The sequence below is a fragment of the Carassius auratus genome, chromosome 37 (assembly GCF_003368295.1).
Source record: "Carassius auratus strain Wakin chromosome 37, ASM336829v1, whole genome shotgun sequence".
Classification (NCBI taxonomy): Eukaryota; Metazoa; Chordata; class Actinopteri; order Cypriniformes; family Cyprinidae; genus Carassius; species Carassius auratus.
In genome coordinates this window covers 15,701,120-15,719,504 of record NC_039279.1, presented here as the reverse complement: position 1 = coordinate 15,719,504, position 18,385 = coordinate 15,701,120, and the positions used below count along the sequence as shown (strand labels likewise).

The 18,385-nt window shown below is 38.9% G+C and overlaps 1 protein-coding gene across 2 annotated transcripts in view; it reads left to right on the top strand.

The window, feature by feature from the left end:
• LOC113056342 (cGMP-dependent protein kinase 1-like) overlaps window positions 1–18,385 on the top strand; it is a 159,285-nt gene that overhangs the window by 112,142 nt on the left and 28,758 nt on the right. For both annotated transcript variants that reach the window (XM_026223076.1, XM_026223075.1), the window contains exons 6-8: window positions 2,880–2,957; window positions 3,781–3,875; window positions 11,633–11,698. In XM_026223076.1, coding sequence (XP_026078861.1) covers window positions 2,880–2,957; window positions 3,781–3,875; window positions 11,633–11,698 — 239 coding nt within the window. The remainder of the gene's footprint in view (window positions 1–2,879; window positions 2,958–3,780; window positions 3,876–11,632; window positions 11,699–18,385) is intronic.

Here is an 18,385-nt window from a genome sequence, read left to right as displayed (position 1 = left end):
GTACGCCCTGAGGTGGAAACTCTTCACCTCATGGTGCAGAGACCGCCAGCTAGACCCAGCAAACTGCCCGATTGGTACAGTTCTGGAGTTTCTACAGGCTAGGCTCTCTGCAGGGTTGACCCACTCCACGCTGAAGGTTTACGTGGCGGCTATTGCGGCCTACCACGCCCTTCTCGATGGCCAGTCTTTGGGAAGACACCCCTTAGTTACACGTTTCCTCCGCGGTGCGCTGAGGCTGAAACCTCCAGTACGGTCCCGTATTCCCCCGTGGGACCTGGTGGTGGTGTTAGAGGCAATGTGCAGACCCCCATTTGAACCTATTCAAGATATCTCAGACAGACACCTTACACTTAAAACCTCCTTTCTGTTGGCTATCACCTCTCTGCGGAGAGTAGGAGACCTTCAGGCCCTCTCTGTGGCCCCTACTTATCTTGAATTTGCACCAGGCATGACTAAAGCGTTCATATACCCTCGAGCGGGATATGTTCCTAAGGTTCCCTCTGTTACACCACAACCTGTCGTACTGCAGGCCTTCTGTCCTCCTCCCTTTCGGGAGCCCGACCAGGCGAAGCTAAATTGTGTCCAGTTAGAGCGCTGGACGCATACGTCCACAGAGCTGCCCTGTGGAGAAAGACCGATCAATTGCTTGTATGCTACGGTCCCCCCAAGAGGGGTTTTCCTGCTTCTAAGCAGACTATCAGTCGTTGGATAGTCGAGGCTATCAACGCTTCCTATGAGTCCTCTGGTCGTCCCCCGCTGTCGGGAGCCAAGGCTCACTCTACCAGGGGTATGGCGGCCTCCAAGGCCTTCTTAGCAGGTGTATCCATGCTGGACATCTGCAACGCTGCGGGATGGTCCACGCCCTCCACGTTTGTCAGATTCTATGGCCTAGACATGCCAGTCACTCCAGGCGCTTCAGTCCTCCTGACCTAAGCTGTGCTCTTCGGATACACACTAGGCAGGGGTTTGGTAGTCTGGCGGCGTTGGTACTCGTTCCCCAAAGCGCTTTTGACGCAGCTCGAGTTCCTGAAGAGGAACGTCTCTAGGTTACGTATGTAACCCTAGTTCCTCGAGGGAACGAGACGCTGCGTCTCGGAGCCATACCCCCCGGCACCCCTGCCGGCGCTTGCTGGTACTCGAAGCTGACGCCAGCTGCGTGGCACGTGCTTTTATAGCTTCCTGGTCGCTTACGTCACTCCGCCGGTGACGTCACGCTCTTCCATTGGTCTGATTTCACACGATATTCAGAGTCGCGCACGCTGGGCGCGTTCCCCAAAGCGCTTTTGACGCAGCGTCTCGTTCCCTCGAGGAACTAGGGTTACATACGTAACCTAGAGACGTTTTATGTTATAATGTCTGTTTCACACATAGTCCGTCTGCAGTGTGTATTAATGGATTCATTTGCACGAGGTTGCGGTGCGTCGTCTGCAGCAGTGCAGCGATTGTTAACATACCGAGTCTATTTTTGCTGTGCTGCAGGCGCTGAATTAAAGTGAAAGCGCATTGTTCGCAGGAAAAATGAACATGGATTGACATGGAAATGCAGTCACATGGGTTTTTGGCTAGGTTTAAAACAAGAAAAAGTGCACTTTTAGATAAACAAGGAAAACAATATATATGTTCACTTTTATGGAAGCAGAAAAAACAAAGTTCATTAAGACCCGAGGGACTTCTTATGATAAAGATTTAAATGCAAAAGGTTCGAGACTGTTTCTGTACAAGACAAGTAGGCCAATTATTGTGTTTAAATGTTTTGCCGCTTGCTTGAGCAGCTTACAAACCTAGAAGTGAAATATTTATTTATTTATGTATATTTATTAAGTTTAAACTAATGTCTATATGAAAGATTGTTCCTGGTCAGTGATAAAAGACTTACAATGCTGGAAATTTATATATATATATATATATATATATATATATATATATATTTTTTTTTTTTTTTTTTTTTTACATGATATGAAATCAAAACTATGAACAAATGTTGTTTGTGGACTAAACCGACGCGGATCAGTAGCGGACTGCAAACGCGTTATGTGTGAAAGCACAATGAGTCCGTGCTGCGGACTGCATATGCACTGCAGGCAGATTATGTGTGAAACAGGCGTTACAGCCAAAAAGTTTCCAAAAATCCGACGTCGACTAAACATCCATTTTATGCAAGTGCTGTCGGGCTAAAATTGTCACCAAAGGCGGCAACACGAGCAATTTGCTCCAGCACCTTAGCCGCAAGCAAGTCTTGGAATATCAACCAGCAGAAAATGCATTGTACACATGATTACGCATGAAACCCCCCCCCCCAAAAAAAAACAACAACTCATAAACCGGAAAACCGGTATAATTTTGGTCATTTGATTTTTTTACATTTTTGGTCAAACCGCCCAGCACTACTGTATTGTACTGTACCAAACCCTGCCGCTCAGTGGAAATGAGGCATAAAAGTAACAACACACCCCTCCTCAAAAAGCCACCTAATTTGAGGTATCTTTAATAACTGTAGTAGAAACAAAGCTGGAAAAATTGCACACTAGTATTTAAGGTAATGGGTTTGTTTTAGTGATGTTAAATACCATATAATTGTTTGTGTAATCAGAAATCTGCATTTAAGCACTTTTGTAGGGTTTATTTCAGGCCTTAAAATGACTACAGTCTATAGTATAAGTTTTTCAGAGTTACATTTGCATCGGTGCCATTGTGGTTTTCCGGTAACATGAATTACTGCTATGGGGACTTCTGTTCTTGTTTTGGTGTTGCAGCCCTGAAGTGGCCTGTTGTGTGTCTTCGTGATGGAGAAACACTGTGAAAATTGAACTAGAAGGAAAAACAAATGACACTTTAGTAATGCTCTCTCTTTGCCTCTCTTTCTTTATCTCGTTTCACAGACTCACTACAGTGATGGAGAGTACATTATTAGACAAGGTGCCAGAGGGGACACATTCTTTATCATCAGCAAGGGAAAGGTAAGATCTTTTCCACCACAGAGAGCGAATATCACAAAGGTTGTGTGCATGAACAACTTTTGAAGAAAAATGTATTTCCTGTTATCATTACTCACCTTCATTTCGTTCCAACCCTGTGTGCCGGTTTTCATTTTTTATTTCGAAGACAAAGGTCTTTAAATGGATCTTCAAAAATTGTGAAGGATCTTCATGCAGGACTGTCACATACAACAATACAGTACATCACTGTGACCACGTCTGTCAAGCTCCAAAAATAACAGAAACCAACATAAAAAGTATCATAAAAGAAGTCCATTTGAGTTGTATGCTATATTCCAAATCTTTAAAATTATACAATATCTTTGTATGAAGAATTTAGTGAAATTTAAGTCATTATTCTCTAAGAATCCTCCGTTAATGAAGGAAATGAAAATAAGCTCTTATTATGTCTTACAAAGTGGTTGGTGTTGTACTGTTCATTTCAGCTGAAAGCTGCAGAGAACTGTATGTATAAGGATTTTTTTTTTCTCCCTCCAATGAACGTTTTAGATTTAAGAGACGTGGTCTCTATGAATTATTGTAAGGATAAGAGCTGTGTGTCGATTCTTCAAAATTCTTCCTTTCAAATGTGAATTTTTGTGTGAACTGTCCAATAATCTGAACACATTTTCAACACTCTTTGTTCAAATAAACTCACCCTGTTGTTGCTCTGTCATTTAATATAATTAGAGTGATAAATGCCAACCTATAACAAATGTAAATGCCAAATAATTGAGATTTTAGGATCTAATCAATGGACTATTCAGTCTTCCAGCTTTTCATGACCAATAATCTGTAATTGCAGGTGAACGTTACTCGAGAAGATCCACCCAATGGGACCGCTGTCTATCTGCGGGCATTAGGTAAAGGAGACTGGTTTGGAGAAAAAGCCCTTCAAGGGTAAGAACGTTTTGCACCACTACTTATAGCTCTGTAATCGCAGCTGCCGCTGTCCATGTTTACGAAAGCAACTGTTGACATCAATTATGCGCTTGATGGATTGTTTGCTGCAGGGTCAGCCTAATGGGCTGTAAACTGAGAAAAATAAAATGCACATCTAAACAAAGCATCTGCTTTGAGTTGTGTTCAACTTGCTGTGGGAATTCTTTTTGAAAGGAATTTGAAAGCATTTAAAGTCAACATGTGATCAGAATTGATCTTGTATGCTTCCTAAAACCATAGTCGGGATGTATTAGAAATAAATCGTAATCTTTCATCAAAATGCAATAACTTGCTCCACCTCCGAAACAACTTTCTTTTCCGGCTGACATTACCGATCTCCCTTAGTTGTGAAGGCTTCCGCTACACTTTTTTCCTTCTGCCTCACTCTGTAATATTTCATATTATGGAAGTGAGCTGTGAACTGCATTTAATTTGGCTTCTAACCTGATTTGAAATGGGCTTATATAAAAAATATCTGAGGCTTTATTTGCAAGGATACCATCTAATGGACTGGGAGCACTCATCTAATTTCAAGAGAAGATGAGACCGGTTGTGTCAGAACAGTCAGATGCACTTCCAATCCAATCCAACTTATATTTCTCACAGGGATATGAACATTATCCTCTGCTCTATTTCCATATTCCTGCACAATCCCTCTGCTGCTGATTCAATAGTGGCCAACTGCAGGTACCTTCACTCAGTTTCCATTACGGCTTTCAATTTGTGTTTCAAGTGAGTTATTCCTTCTAAGCAAAGAGATGCTTTTCAGATGTCATTTCCACATTTATTTCCACATGATGGTTTTAGCTTCAAAACTTTTTGAACAGCTGCTGCAAGGGATACAGACAGAACAAATGCATTGGGGACCCCTAGTGGAGATCAGAGGAAGCGTTAGTGCAGTAATGGTGGTGGTTGTGACAAACAACAATCCATTTTATTGTTATTGTAGGGAAATTACCCTAATGCGTAGTAGAGCTGTCAAAATGGCTGAAAAACTACATTCAAATTATATTCAAATTTAAAACACAATTTAAAACACAAAAACTTTTGGTTTCTCTTCTGAGGTCACAAAAGTATTACTAATATACATGTATCCAAAGAATACGATGGCATGGCTTTCAGTGAAAAAGTGCATAAAGTTTAAAATAATGTTTATAAACCAATTATAATTAAGTTGCTTAAGCAACTTTAAACAATACAGCATAACGAATGTATACATAGTTTAATACAAAGGGTGGAAAGACAATCACACAGAGTAAATTTTTCATTTTAAAACATGAGATGCAGTGGGATGGGGGTTAAAATCTACCATGGCATTCTAAACATGCAGCTCCTTTGTGTGAGATGCGAGTGCAACGGTGATAGATGTCCCTCTAGACAATGCATGAAATATGTGTTCGGTGTGAACGGCTTGGTTTCAGTTTTGATGTAAACAAGATCTTGTCCACATTGATGTTTTCTTTTTCCACAATATTTTGAATGAACAATGAAGCAGTGCTGCACCTAGTGGCTTCAACTAGATTGATAATGTAACTGATGTCAGGTAAACCTCACTCCCCTGATCTCAAGAGTTGCACTAGCGACAGATGCTAGCCTCCTTGTTAGTGTGTCCGCCCCCCATGCAGGAGACCTGGGTTCGAAGCCCACTCGGAGCAAGGCTGAGGAGTGGTGGTGAGGACCCTGGAGAGAGGGGTTACACTAACAAAAACATTATAATGCAAAGACACTTACATTGTCATTGCATTTCGTGTGCCACTGATAAGGTGGCCTCCTTAATGCACAACTAAAATTTTAATCCAATGTTTTTGCAAACAAAGGTGTATTTTTATTTTAAATTCAACGAATATTCAAAATTTGAATTTGAAAGCCCTAATGAGTAGTAATAAACACAGTCATGGGTTTGTACAGTGTTTTTTTTTTTTTCATTTAACAAGCACGCGTCAATGCACTTGGCTGGTGTCCATTGACCCTGAAAAAAGGGGGAAGCTGCTAATGGACCAAAATAAAGAGCCTGTATATTTCACACAGAATGAAAAGTCCGTGCTTGGAAAATTAAGATTTGCTAGGATTAGCTTGAATGAGAGAGTAGTAGGATATATTTTGGCCACAGGGAATAAATCATCTCTGGTTCACTATGGTAGACTATGCCAATCTATAAAGCCCAATTTATACTTCTGCGTAGCTACGCCATAGGCTATGTGTAGTACGCCGTAGCCTGAAAAGCACCTCTCAAAAAATCTATGTGGGCAGCAATCACTGTGATTGGTCTGCTAGAACCCCTCCCTCCATATGTACTTGAGTTTTGTGTGTGTTTATGTGCACTTTAATATATTTTAATGTTACACCTTCTTATATAAAATAAAACAAAGTGAAGTGACATTCAGCCAAGTATGGTGACCCATACTCAGAATTTGTGCTCTGCATTTAACCCATCCGAAATGCACAACACACACACACACACACACACACACAAGAAACGAAGAACAAGTCTCTAGATCGAAGAACAAGTCTCTAATCATTTATTATACTACACAGCATTATACAATATTATATCAGTTGTTGTCTGTGAGAAACAATATTGATCTGCCGTGATACAAGTCCTTGTGGAGATGGAAATAATGCCATCTATTGTTCTGATGTTATCTCCTTTTTGTAGTTTTAATTAATGATTTAATGATTTGATATTTATTTGCCATCATCACGGTTATAACACTTCTCAAAAGAGCCACTTTTTCTTCAGCTTTTGTTGCAGGACTGCAGGTTACACCAGAAACATGCCCGTGGACACTGCAGACTAGCGGTTTGGATGTGTACTGAACGTTGACGCGGACAACAACACAGAAGTATAAATGAAAACTGACAAATAGCCTACGATGTAAAGGCTACGGAGTAGGTCTGGCGCAGAAGTATAAATCAGCCTTAAGACACAAGAGAGTAAAATTTTATTTTTAAATATATTTAAATATAAATATATTTTTATTTAAATATAAGTTTTATGATTGTATCAAAATTGAAAACAGTGCTGAGAAACTAATCTAGACCTTGTTGTTGTTAAGTTTTAGCTTGAGTGTTTGGGTTCTAAAAGTATCTTGAATTTCAGTTTTTCAGTAATTGAAAAAAAATAAAAAATAAATGTCACAAACAACATATTTGACTAGCCTTTCTACCAAGTGGCAGATAAACTTGCACCAAAATAACTTTAAGTCTGAATGGATGCACCATATTTTAATTGGTGACATTATACAATAACCAAACGTGTTAACATTAATGCATTTGATATCACAAGCTGACAATAAACAGTACTTCTACTGCATTTATTTATCTTGGATAAAGTTGATTTTTAATACATTTACACATTTAAAATTACAAAAGTTAACTTAAAATAATAAACTATTAATTCATGGTTAATGCATTAGCAACGATAATGTTAAATTAATGATTGAATTCTGTTTCTGATTATATTGATGGATAGTTCCTAATTAACATTATTTTATTAGCTATGATTTATGTAGTTACTATTACATTTAAGCACAATCTATTTTTACCACATAAATATTTTGAGGGGCAAGGTATTGTCATTGAAGTGCATTTTATTCTAATTGTTTGTTACAAATGTGTCTAGCAGCTGTGTATTTATAGTTATATATTTTGTGATCTATTGATCAATTGTTACTTTGTTTCTATTCACAAAGCTACCTAGTTAGATTGCTCTTGCTTTGATCTGAGCCCAAGGACGACGCAAGCTGATGAGTTGCAATATGGTGTGTAGTGTATTAGTTTTCGCCTGAAGAGGTGTCACTCCTTCAAATGTGTGTTGTTGATCCTCATGTCTTTTGATCTCACCTCTCACTCTCAACTTTAATTAGTACACAATCTTGCATTTTTGTTTTGGTTGTTGTTTGTTTAGTTTCTCTCTTTTTTAGTGGTAGTATGTTTAGCAAATCAATCAGCACTCTGTTGAAGTGGATCAAGTCAGTCTTTCATCTTAAACATTTTTTTATGCTGTTCTGAGTCTTGTTTGTATGATATGGGAGTTGCCTTGGATTTGACTAAGTAACAGGCATAACAATAGCTTTGGTCTTGTGGATTAAAGGCTGCCTGCTGCTTTGATGTGCAACAGCCTGTATGCTAAGTAAACTTTCATGTCCCTCTTAAGCAAAACACTTTGTTGAGCCAAAACAAAAAATGTGCTGCCAGTTAAGGAGATGTTGACCATATCTTAGAATAATTGTCTTCTTCTGAAGTTTACACACCAGAAGGAAGTATACAAACACACACTGTATGGATAAATCTAATGAAAACATGTCCGGGTCACATTATCAAAATCATCGCTAATTAAAGTAGAAATCTTATAGTTTATTGAAAATGTTATGTAATAGGACAACATATAACCATTTAAAAAAAAGTTTTTAAATAATATCTCTTCCAATGTGCAATATTCATAAGAACTGGGAATGAGGGTTTTAAATTATTTCATGATATTTACTGTATAGGATTCCTTATCCTGCTATTTCTTCTATTTGACTAGCAGTCCTGCATGTTTGTGATTATATTAGTTATCTAGTTCAAACTCTTGTGTCCGTAGCTACAATTAATTTTCACTGACAGTACACAGTGCAAAGTGGCTTTATTGAAAGTTCTTTTGTTAAGAATGCATCTGAAAATACATTTATGTAAATACATTTCCCAGAAAATTAAAAGCATTGCTATATCAATGCTATTTCCTTGTCAGAAGAATCTCAGCTAATGTTAATTACCACATAATGCTTTAGTTCACCCAAAAATAAAATTTAGATTTTCCTTTATCCTCTTACTGTTTCAAACCCTGTATGATTTTCTATTTGCTTTGAACCCAAACTGATCACATACTATGTTTACATATATGAAACATACAATGAATAAAGGTTATCATACATTTATTTTTGAGTGTGCTAACCTATAATTACTACATTGAAGACCTCTCTCCATAGCTGGCACTTTAACCTTGGTTTCGGTTTCTTGGAGTAGCTTGCGTCGTGTCACTTTTTCCTGTTATTCTCCAGGCTTGATTGACGGCTCTGACCTTTCCTTCATGAACCTCACTCCATACTTGCTGTGATGTACGCTCACTACATCCAGACTTTAACTGACAGCTGAAACATGTTTGTACTGGCTGGTCTTAACCCACCTCTGTCTTTCTTTGACTCCATCCTGCTGGAGTCCTGAATGCTGTCATTGTAATTCAGAGACATCCCTCTGCCTCTGAAGTATGCCATGCTAATTGAAGGATGTTTCCCTGTGCTGGACTTTATCAGTGTCAGTTTTAATCTTCATGTGCGATTGATGTGATAAGTGTAGCTGTGATGTGAATAGCACAGAACTGATGTAATAGTCACTTTAGGTTTTATAATTGGACCTTATTCGCAAGAGCTGCGGTATCTGTGATATGTTCTATCTCAATGGGAGGATCTTTTTCACAGTTGTACCGGGATCATGTCATATCTAATGATAGCCAGTTTGAGGAAGTTGAAGTTGAAGTTGAATGCCAGCACATTCAGATGCATCTCAAGGCAGCAAACACTAATGATACCCTAAAAATAGACATGTCTACACAACTGTGTGGTGCAAATAGCAGACCCACATGTCAGAGTTGAGGATGAGGGTGGCATGTCACTGTTTTTGTCTTTGTATTATATAAAGGTCACATTGAAAATATTTGGACACATTGGAAACTCAAAACATTTTACATTTTGTCATTTATTTTGACACTTTTCAAATGCATAGAAGCAAATGCATTGCCCCATAACCAAAGTTTTAATCCTAAAACATGAAATTCCATAATATTTTTATTTTTATTATTATTATTTTTTTTTAAATGTGTTTGTAGTTTCATAATACGCCATGTATTTGTGGATGTGGCAGGCAGTTTACAGGCTTTTTAAGGTAATTGCACATAAGTGGTTTACTGTCTGCAGCTGGTTTTGTTGATGTCCTTGTAATTTGTTATAAAGTTGCTGAACAAATCAGTAATTTAAAGAACAATCAGTGTAATTGTAAAGATGCAGCATGATTTTTGCTCCTTGTTTGAGTGGTGTTTTTTCCTCTTTAAAACTCTCTAGCACAATGCAAGGGGGATGTGGGTGGTTGTCAGGGAATCGTTATGCAGTTGCAGTGGATTTTCGTGTGTTTCAGTTGCTATGGAATTCAACAAATCACATGATTTGAGGTACACATGTCCCTAGCCCAAACAGGATGTATTGCACCTGAAGTATAATATCTATAGTTTTGGTTTGTTCGAAAAGCATCAGTAATGATAGCTTGCTTTAGTAAAGAGCACTGTGTCTTGTGTTACATCAACACAATTTCATAGAAAAATATTGACTCTTTTCTTTGCCAGAAACTTACATATACTCAGATTATTGAGTAATAAAGCCTTTCTTTTTTTTTACAAGGTTCCTTGCATAATACCATTATTACCTCAAAAAACTTTTACCATAGTGAAAGCTAATATATTTTGGTGTTTGCGTCACAAAACCAGCTCCATATATATGTTATTTTTCAGATGTAGTAAACATGCTCAGTAGCACAACTGGTACAGCATTGCACTTGTGATGCAGAACATACACACTTAATAAGCAAGATCTAAGACTCAGAGAATCAGGTTGTTATCAATGCATTTTTATTTCATGTTTTATTTTATTTTCATTTCTTGTTGGCTTTGTTGACACATTCTATTTAGGGTTGGGTTTAGTGTAGGTGTTACATTATTTCCAAATGCAATAGAGCATAACTCTTTTAGCGCCAGTCACCGGATATTTAAATTTCCAAACTGGCACAATATGTACAACATCTAACATAATAAAACATTGCCAGATTTACATTTATCTGTTGCAAATAAAACTGAAACGGCGCCTCACAATGGGCATTTCAGTTTGAAAATGTCATTTCATTTGCAGAAGTGTAGCCACAGGCATGTTTTTCCAATGAGACTGGGTTGTTCAGTTAAGCCTGGTTTAAGAGTTAGGATGCACTTCCTGTCTCTGTGTGAAGACCATTTTCATCTGGTCATTGTGAACAGGCAGTGTGCAGCTGCTTGGAGGTGACATTCAGAATTTTGGTTCACACACAATTAATTAATTTTGTGCCATGCGGTAAAAAATGCTGCACATTAATAATGGCTTATGAATAATACTACTCCATTTGTCACTGATTAGGACAAATTATGTACTTTGATTGCAAATTTTTCTGAAACAGTACAATAGACCATGATTTGTTGTTTTCGTCTTATTATGTATGTTTACGTGCATAATTATTAACTAGCTCGAATGAGTCTTTTTAGTAGCTGAGTTACAGTGTTCATCTGTCCCAGCAGGCCATACATGACACAGTTTGTAACTGATTATTTGAAGGAATAAATCACATTACGTTTTGAGCTACTGTTAAATTTGGTCTGTTAGCCCAACTTCACAAAAATCTGATCGGTATGATTTAAGTCATGCTAAAGTGTTTACATGACTATAAAAAATCAACATTAATTAAATAATGGCGGTAAAAAAATTGTATATCTCAGTAACCATATGTGTCACAGAATAGTTATTTTTGTTGGAAAATCAACAAATATATATGTTGAATAACTATATCATATAAATGTGTGTATATTGAGTAATTAATCAAAAATGAATACATTTTAGATCTTGGCTGTGTATGATTGACATGTATTTTTTGTGTCTCCACAGAGAAGACATCAGGACGGCTAATTTCATTGCTGCTGAAGCTGTCACCTGCCTCGTCATCGACAGAGAGTGAGTTATTTGTCTGTGTGTGTGTGTACTGATGCTGTGAAATTTGATTAGTCTTTCATCTTTTCCACTGTGTGCTCACTAAATTACCGCCTCTAACTCTCTAATGACCTCATACAACTTTCACTGTGGCAAATTCATGCTAGTTTATGCCAGTTAACTTCAGGAAGCCAAATCTTCTTGTTTGCCATCCTTAGACAGCAGTCTGTCTGGAAGCAAACTATGTCCTCACTTGAGTGGCACAGCGTGTGACAAGCCAGAATAGAAGCACAATGCCTTGCTGCACAGTGGGACTCGCAGGCCTCCTATCGTCTCTGTAGACATCATACTACAGAGACTTTGACTTTACCTTGGTCTGAGAAGTAGATATAATAAGCAACCCCTCATGCAAACTAACTTTCACTCTAACAGCAGGAATTTGTCCATTATCTCAGTCCTGTCAACAGTCAGGGGTTTATGGTAATGCTCATTAAAAGACTCTTGTTGTTATTATACTGTATGCCAGCTGACCTGTGATCAGTGGGGATTTTAACCACTGATTCATGCAGCTGATTTCCTACAGGAATAGAACACAACACTAATGCTTACTTTTTAGCAACTTGGGATGTAGAAGTATTTGTACCTTTCATTTTCTTCATGAGGATGTCAGGGGATACAGAAAAAGAAGCGCAGAAGATCCACTTGCGAGTTAACAGTTTATTAACACAAACGATTCAGAAAGTTTCAGAGAAGCAAGGTACTGAGAAGCAGGTGCCTGCAGGGGTGCTCCGTGACGCATGGACTGCAATGGGCAAACGACAGCAGGAATCACAGAGGATAATGATAAAAGTTAACTTCACCGGCACTTCAAGCACTTCCACATCCAGAGCCGACAGTGAGAGAACACGAACATGACCGTGGAATCGCTTGAAATGTCCAGTGCAGACAGCGAGAGGACACGAACAGAACCGTGGAATCACTTGAAACATCCAGTGCTAACAGCGAGAGAACATGAGCAGAACACCAGTAGCACCTATAATGAACTGACAAACAAGACACGCAAACACACACATTAAATAGAGTGCTTGATGAGTAGCAGCACACAATCAGCACTCTGACATGGTAATGACAATCATACACACACAACAGGGCGAGTCAGTTAATGATGAACTGTGACAGTACCCCCTCTCCTAAGAACGCCTCCTGGCACTCCCAGGAGAACCTACCTGTAGATTGTAATCATCTATCAGGGAGTGATCCAGAATGTCCCTAGCAGGAACCCAACTTCTCTCCTCTGGACCATAACCTTCCCAGTCCACCAAGTACTGGAATCCATGTCCCCTCCGTCTAGCGTCCAGAATGCGATGAACCGAATAAGCTGGTTCCCCATCTATGAGACACAGTGGGGGAGGAACCAGGGTAGGCGGATTAATGTGGGAATGAAAAATGGGTTATATTTTGGACACATGGAAGACGGGATGAACTCTCCTGTACACAGGAGGAAATTTAAGATGGACTGTCACTGGACTAAGGATTTAAGTGACAGGAAACGGGCCAATGAATTTAGGTGCAAGTTTATTACAAACAGACCGGAGAGGAATGTTCTTAGAAGAAAGCCACACTTTTTGACCAACGATGTATATGGGAGGTTTCAGCTGGTGGCAATCAGCCTGAGCCTTTGTGCGCGCTCCCACCTGAAGAAGAGTCTCACAGGCTCTTCTCCATGTGTGACGACACCTCTGGATGAAGGCTTGAGTGGAGGGGACTGCAACTTCGGATTCCAGACTAGGAAAAACTGGTGGCTGTTAACCTATACTACACTCAAAAGGGGAAAGACCCGTGGATGATACTGGTAACGAGTTGTGAGCGTAACCCATGAGAGTTGTTGGCTCCAGGAGGAAGGATTCTGAGCAACCCTACATCGTAACATTCTCTCCAAAACCTGGTTGGCTCTCTCAGTTTGTCGGTTAATCTGGGGATGAAAACCAGAAGACAGACTGACAGTCGCTCCCAGTATCCAACAAAATTCTTTCCAAAATTTGGAATAAATTGGGATCCCCTGTCTGAAACCACATCAATTGGGAGGCCATGAATACGAGAGATGTGATTAACGACAGTAACTGCTGTCTCCTTGGCTGAGGGTAATTTGGGCAAGGGAATAAAGTGTGCCACGTTCAAGAACCGGTCTACTACGGTTCAAATTACTGTATTGCCCTGTGAAGAAGGGAGGCTTGTGATGACTATGTGGGACCAGGGTCTCGAAGGGACAGGCAGCGGTTGAAGGGGCCCGTCTGGGGGACAACTGGAAGTCTTACCACAAGCACAAACCGAGCAAGCCAAAATAAAATGTTCAATGTCACGAGCCATACTGGGCCACAAAAATTGTTGCTTGACCAATAACCTGGTCCAACTGACTCCTGGATGACAAGCCAAATTGGAACTGAATAACATCTGACCATAATCCCTCCGGCATAAATAACCTACTCAGTGGACCCCCGGCGGAGGTGTAACCCTTTCTAAGGCTGTGCGGACCTTCGATTCGACCTCCCATGTGAGTGTGGAGATAAAAAGTCTCTCAAGTAAAATACACTCGGGAGTAGACTGGTGCTCGGAATGATAAAAAATATGAGACAGCGCGTCCGGTTTGATGAATTTGGACCCAGGACGTATACGAAAGAGAGAAATCAAAACGACCGAAAAAAGAGCCCACGGAGCCTGTCTGAAGTTAAGTTGTTTGGCGGATCTGATTTATTCCAAGTTCTTATGATCGGTCCAGACAATAAAAGGTACCCCTGACCCTTCTAACCAGTGGTGCCATTCCTTAAATGCTAATTTACATTTGACAAAATGAATGGGAGTCAATGGGAATGCTAACGCAAGTGAAGTTCTGCTAAAAGATGGCAGCCCCCACCCGACTTCAACTTCCGGTCGAGTTCCTTGCCCCTTGGCTGTCACGTGATTAAGGAACGAGTCAAAAACCCGAAAGTCCCGAAAGATGAACTAATCAATTCTCTTTTCAGCTAAATACTGTACTGACAGACACAGGTAAACTACTACTAGCAGAACAAAATGAACGAATCGTTCAAGAACGACACATCACTAGTTAGTGCAAGCCTGTTATATTTACAGAAAATGCACTCACTTTCAAAAATCATCTGATTGTACTGTGCATAGAAAACTCACTTTATGAATTACACAGACGAGAGCATGAAACAATAAAAAAATAACTCATGGTGCAATTGCATGCTATTACAAACTTTATAAGCCCTACTTGTGATTACGAGCTTGCCTAATTCCAGCAGTCAACTTCACATTGCTTTCATATGCATTTTTGACTTCCACTTTCCCATTTATGATCATTCTTGTAGCATGTGACAGCAGCATCAGTTAAAACAGACAGACAATGGTAGGCTTAGCAACATTAGAAAGGCCATTTGGAAAACTAAAGTGTTATAATTACTTCCTCTGGAGATGTAGCTGGATCACGAACAGTTGGCACTGCTCCATCCTTCAGGAGCAAAATCCTTAAAGGGGGGGTGAAATGCTATTCCATGCATACTGAGTTTTTTACACTGTTAAAGAGCTGGATTCCCATGCTAAACATGGACAAAGTTTAAAAAATTAAGTTGTACGTTTGAAGGAGTATTTCTGTTCCAAAAATACTCCTTCCGGTTTGTCACAAGTTTCGGAAAGTTTTTTTCGAGTATGGCTCTGTGTGACATTAGATGAAGCGGAATTTCCTTATATGGGTCCTGAGCGCACGTTTGCCGGAAGAGCGCGCGCTCCCGTATAGCAGAGTACTGAGAGCACAACAGACATTCACTGATCAGAGCGAGAGCGTCGCGAAATGTCACAAAAGAAGTGTATTTTTGGTTGCCAGGGCAAGACAACCCTGCACAGATTACCAAAGAAAAAACAGCATTAAGGGACCAGTGGATGGAGTTTATTTTTACAGAGCATCAACGGAGTTGTTTGTTGAAGTGTTGAAGTGTTTGTGTTTGTTCCCTGCATTTCTAAAATGCTTGTTTTACAAACATGGCCCAGTTTGACGACGGATTTGCGTATCGTTTATTTCTTAAGGATGATGCAATCCCAACGAAAAAGGGTCACGATTGTGTGTTGGAACCACAGGCGGTGAGTAAAACTGCTTAAAATATCTCTGCCTCCTTGTTAGTGCGTCCGCCTCCCATCCGAGACCCGGGTTCGAGCCCCGCTCGGAGCGAGTCCTTGCTGCTGCTGCTCTCGTTCAGTTTCAGCCTTCACAGCTGTCACAGCTTCCAAACGCTGTCAACGCAACTGGCGCTCGTGATTCTTTAGCTCCGCCCACACGTCACGCCTCCAGGCGCTCGTGTTTTTCCAGGAAAAATCGGTACAGACTATCTTTCTCTTATGAATATAATAAAACTAAATAGTTTTTGGAGTTATGAAGGATGCAGTACTACTCTATAGTTACTCAAGATTAACATGATATTGAGTGAAAACGAGCATTTCACCCCCCCTTTAATACTGACCCTCATTCAAAAAGCAGTCTGGTGTAAAATGATTCGCACAGACATAAACAAATTTCGGAAGAGTTGAGGGAGTAGTTTCTTCCAAAACAAAATGAATCTACCTCGTCTTCAGCAGCTCAGATTTCAGGAGTAAATTGAGAGAGCTATGTGGATTCATACATCCAGCTTCATTACACCTAAAGTGCTTGGGAGACATTCTTGTGTGTACAACTCGCTCAGGGCAGTTCTATTTTAAAATGGTAGTGTCTGTCAACTTTCATGGGCGGAGCCTCTGGCTAATGTGACATCACATTATCAGCAATGCTGAAAACAGGTCGCTGTGATCGCTGTGATACACCGCTTATTATTTATGGGGATTCAAAAAAGGAGTAGGTGGATTTTTTTCATTATAGGGTGGTCGTGTACACACACTGTCAGCACACATTTTTGTCCAAACAACATGTGAAAGTGAATTTTGCATAATAGGTCCCTTTTAAAACACATTAAAAAACAACTGTTTTGTGATGCATGTTTTTAATTTCTTAATTAAAATTTTTTGTATTTCTTTAAGCATGAAGCAAAAAATATCATAAAATGTAAATTAAAATTATATTATATTAAAAACTGTTTTATTTAAATATTTTTATATGCAGAATCATATCATGTTTCAACATTAATATACAAAAATATATACTTAAAAGCTTGAAAATAACTATGATGTGAACACGTACATGTACGTGACTTATTTTATATATAAGGAAAATATGTTTTCTATGTTATATGCCTACTTGATGGTTACACCATATTATATTTTTCATATGTTTATCTAGTTTATATAGCATTTGTTTGATTATAATGTCTATAAAAAACAAGCAAAGCTAAATAAATAAACTTAATAAATGTAAAGATTTGTTGAAAATATTTAGTTTTTTTAAGTCATATTTTAAGTCATATGAAATCGAGTGAAATCATGTGAGTGACTTTGGGTACACACCCCAGAACATTTCTGCTACTAATTCTGGTGCTTCACTTGGGACTGTGCTAAGAATACATTGTGAAATGGGTCAGAAGTGCAGTGATATAAAGTTATTCACATTTTAAATGTCCATCAAATCATTATTATGGCTCGGGTTACCGCTGTCCTGCCTGACCTCAGCTGCCAAGACTAAAAAGACTGTAGAAATCACGGTAACATCCAACAAAATGATGCCATTAGGATTTAAAGCTTTCAATTAATCCTACAATTTAGCTCTTAACCATAAAAATGATTGTTCCCTTTTTATTTTCAATGTTTCATCAGAGTTCTAATAAAAATATGAGATAATGTGAGAATTCTCTGGTGGATGAGTCATATCCTGAAGCACAGCAGCTGAAATAATGAACACTATTACTTTTTCCCTCTCATGTCTAAATCTCTTATCCTGTAGCAACATAGGTGATACAATATTTCTCTGATTTAATAAGAGGATAGGGGGGAGGGGGGATCACTTTTTATGTATTGTGCTAAGGGATTTTTTTTTATCCACTGGCAAATTGTGACATGACATTCGATGTCGAAGAGTATAAGACAGGAAGTCCTAAATTTCAGGTCAATATGAAATTAAAAGTGACCCTATTTACTTGCATGCAAACAGGACTCTGGTGTGAATACAACAGTCAATTTGTATATGAAACATGAGAAAATGTAAATAGGTTAGGATAAATGCTCAGTTTAACTTTCTTGTTGATTTATCACATCAGGCCAGATTAGGACACTACAGTTTCAAAGCAACTCGACGATTGATTTGCTAATGATGGATGAATACTTAGTTTGGTGAAAGAGATGTAAACATGAGTAAGAGTCAGACTTAAATGACACTTAAGCTGTTATTTGAATTTTTTTTAAGCCATCATTTTATTTTTTTCACTCCACTGGTCACAACTGAAAGCTAAACTCATAACATGTATAAATCAGACAGGCAATAATTTAAAGTAATAATAAATTAAATAATTTATGAAATATTAGGCTCAGCAGCCTTGGCAAACTGACTATTTTTAAACTTTTTAAAGATGCTTGCAGCCCCCCTTCAATTAATGCACAATGGGAAAAACCTTTTTCCTCATCTTTATAATCATTCTTATAACAGTCACATTAAAACACACACACACACACACACGTTTGTTTTTGTGAAAAGTGGGGACATCCCATAGGCATAATGGTTTTTATACTGTAGAAACTGTA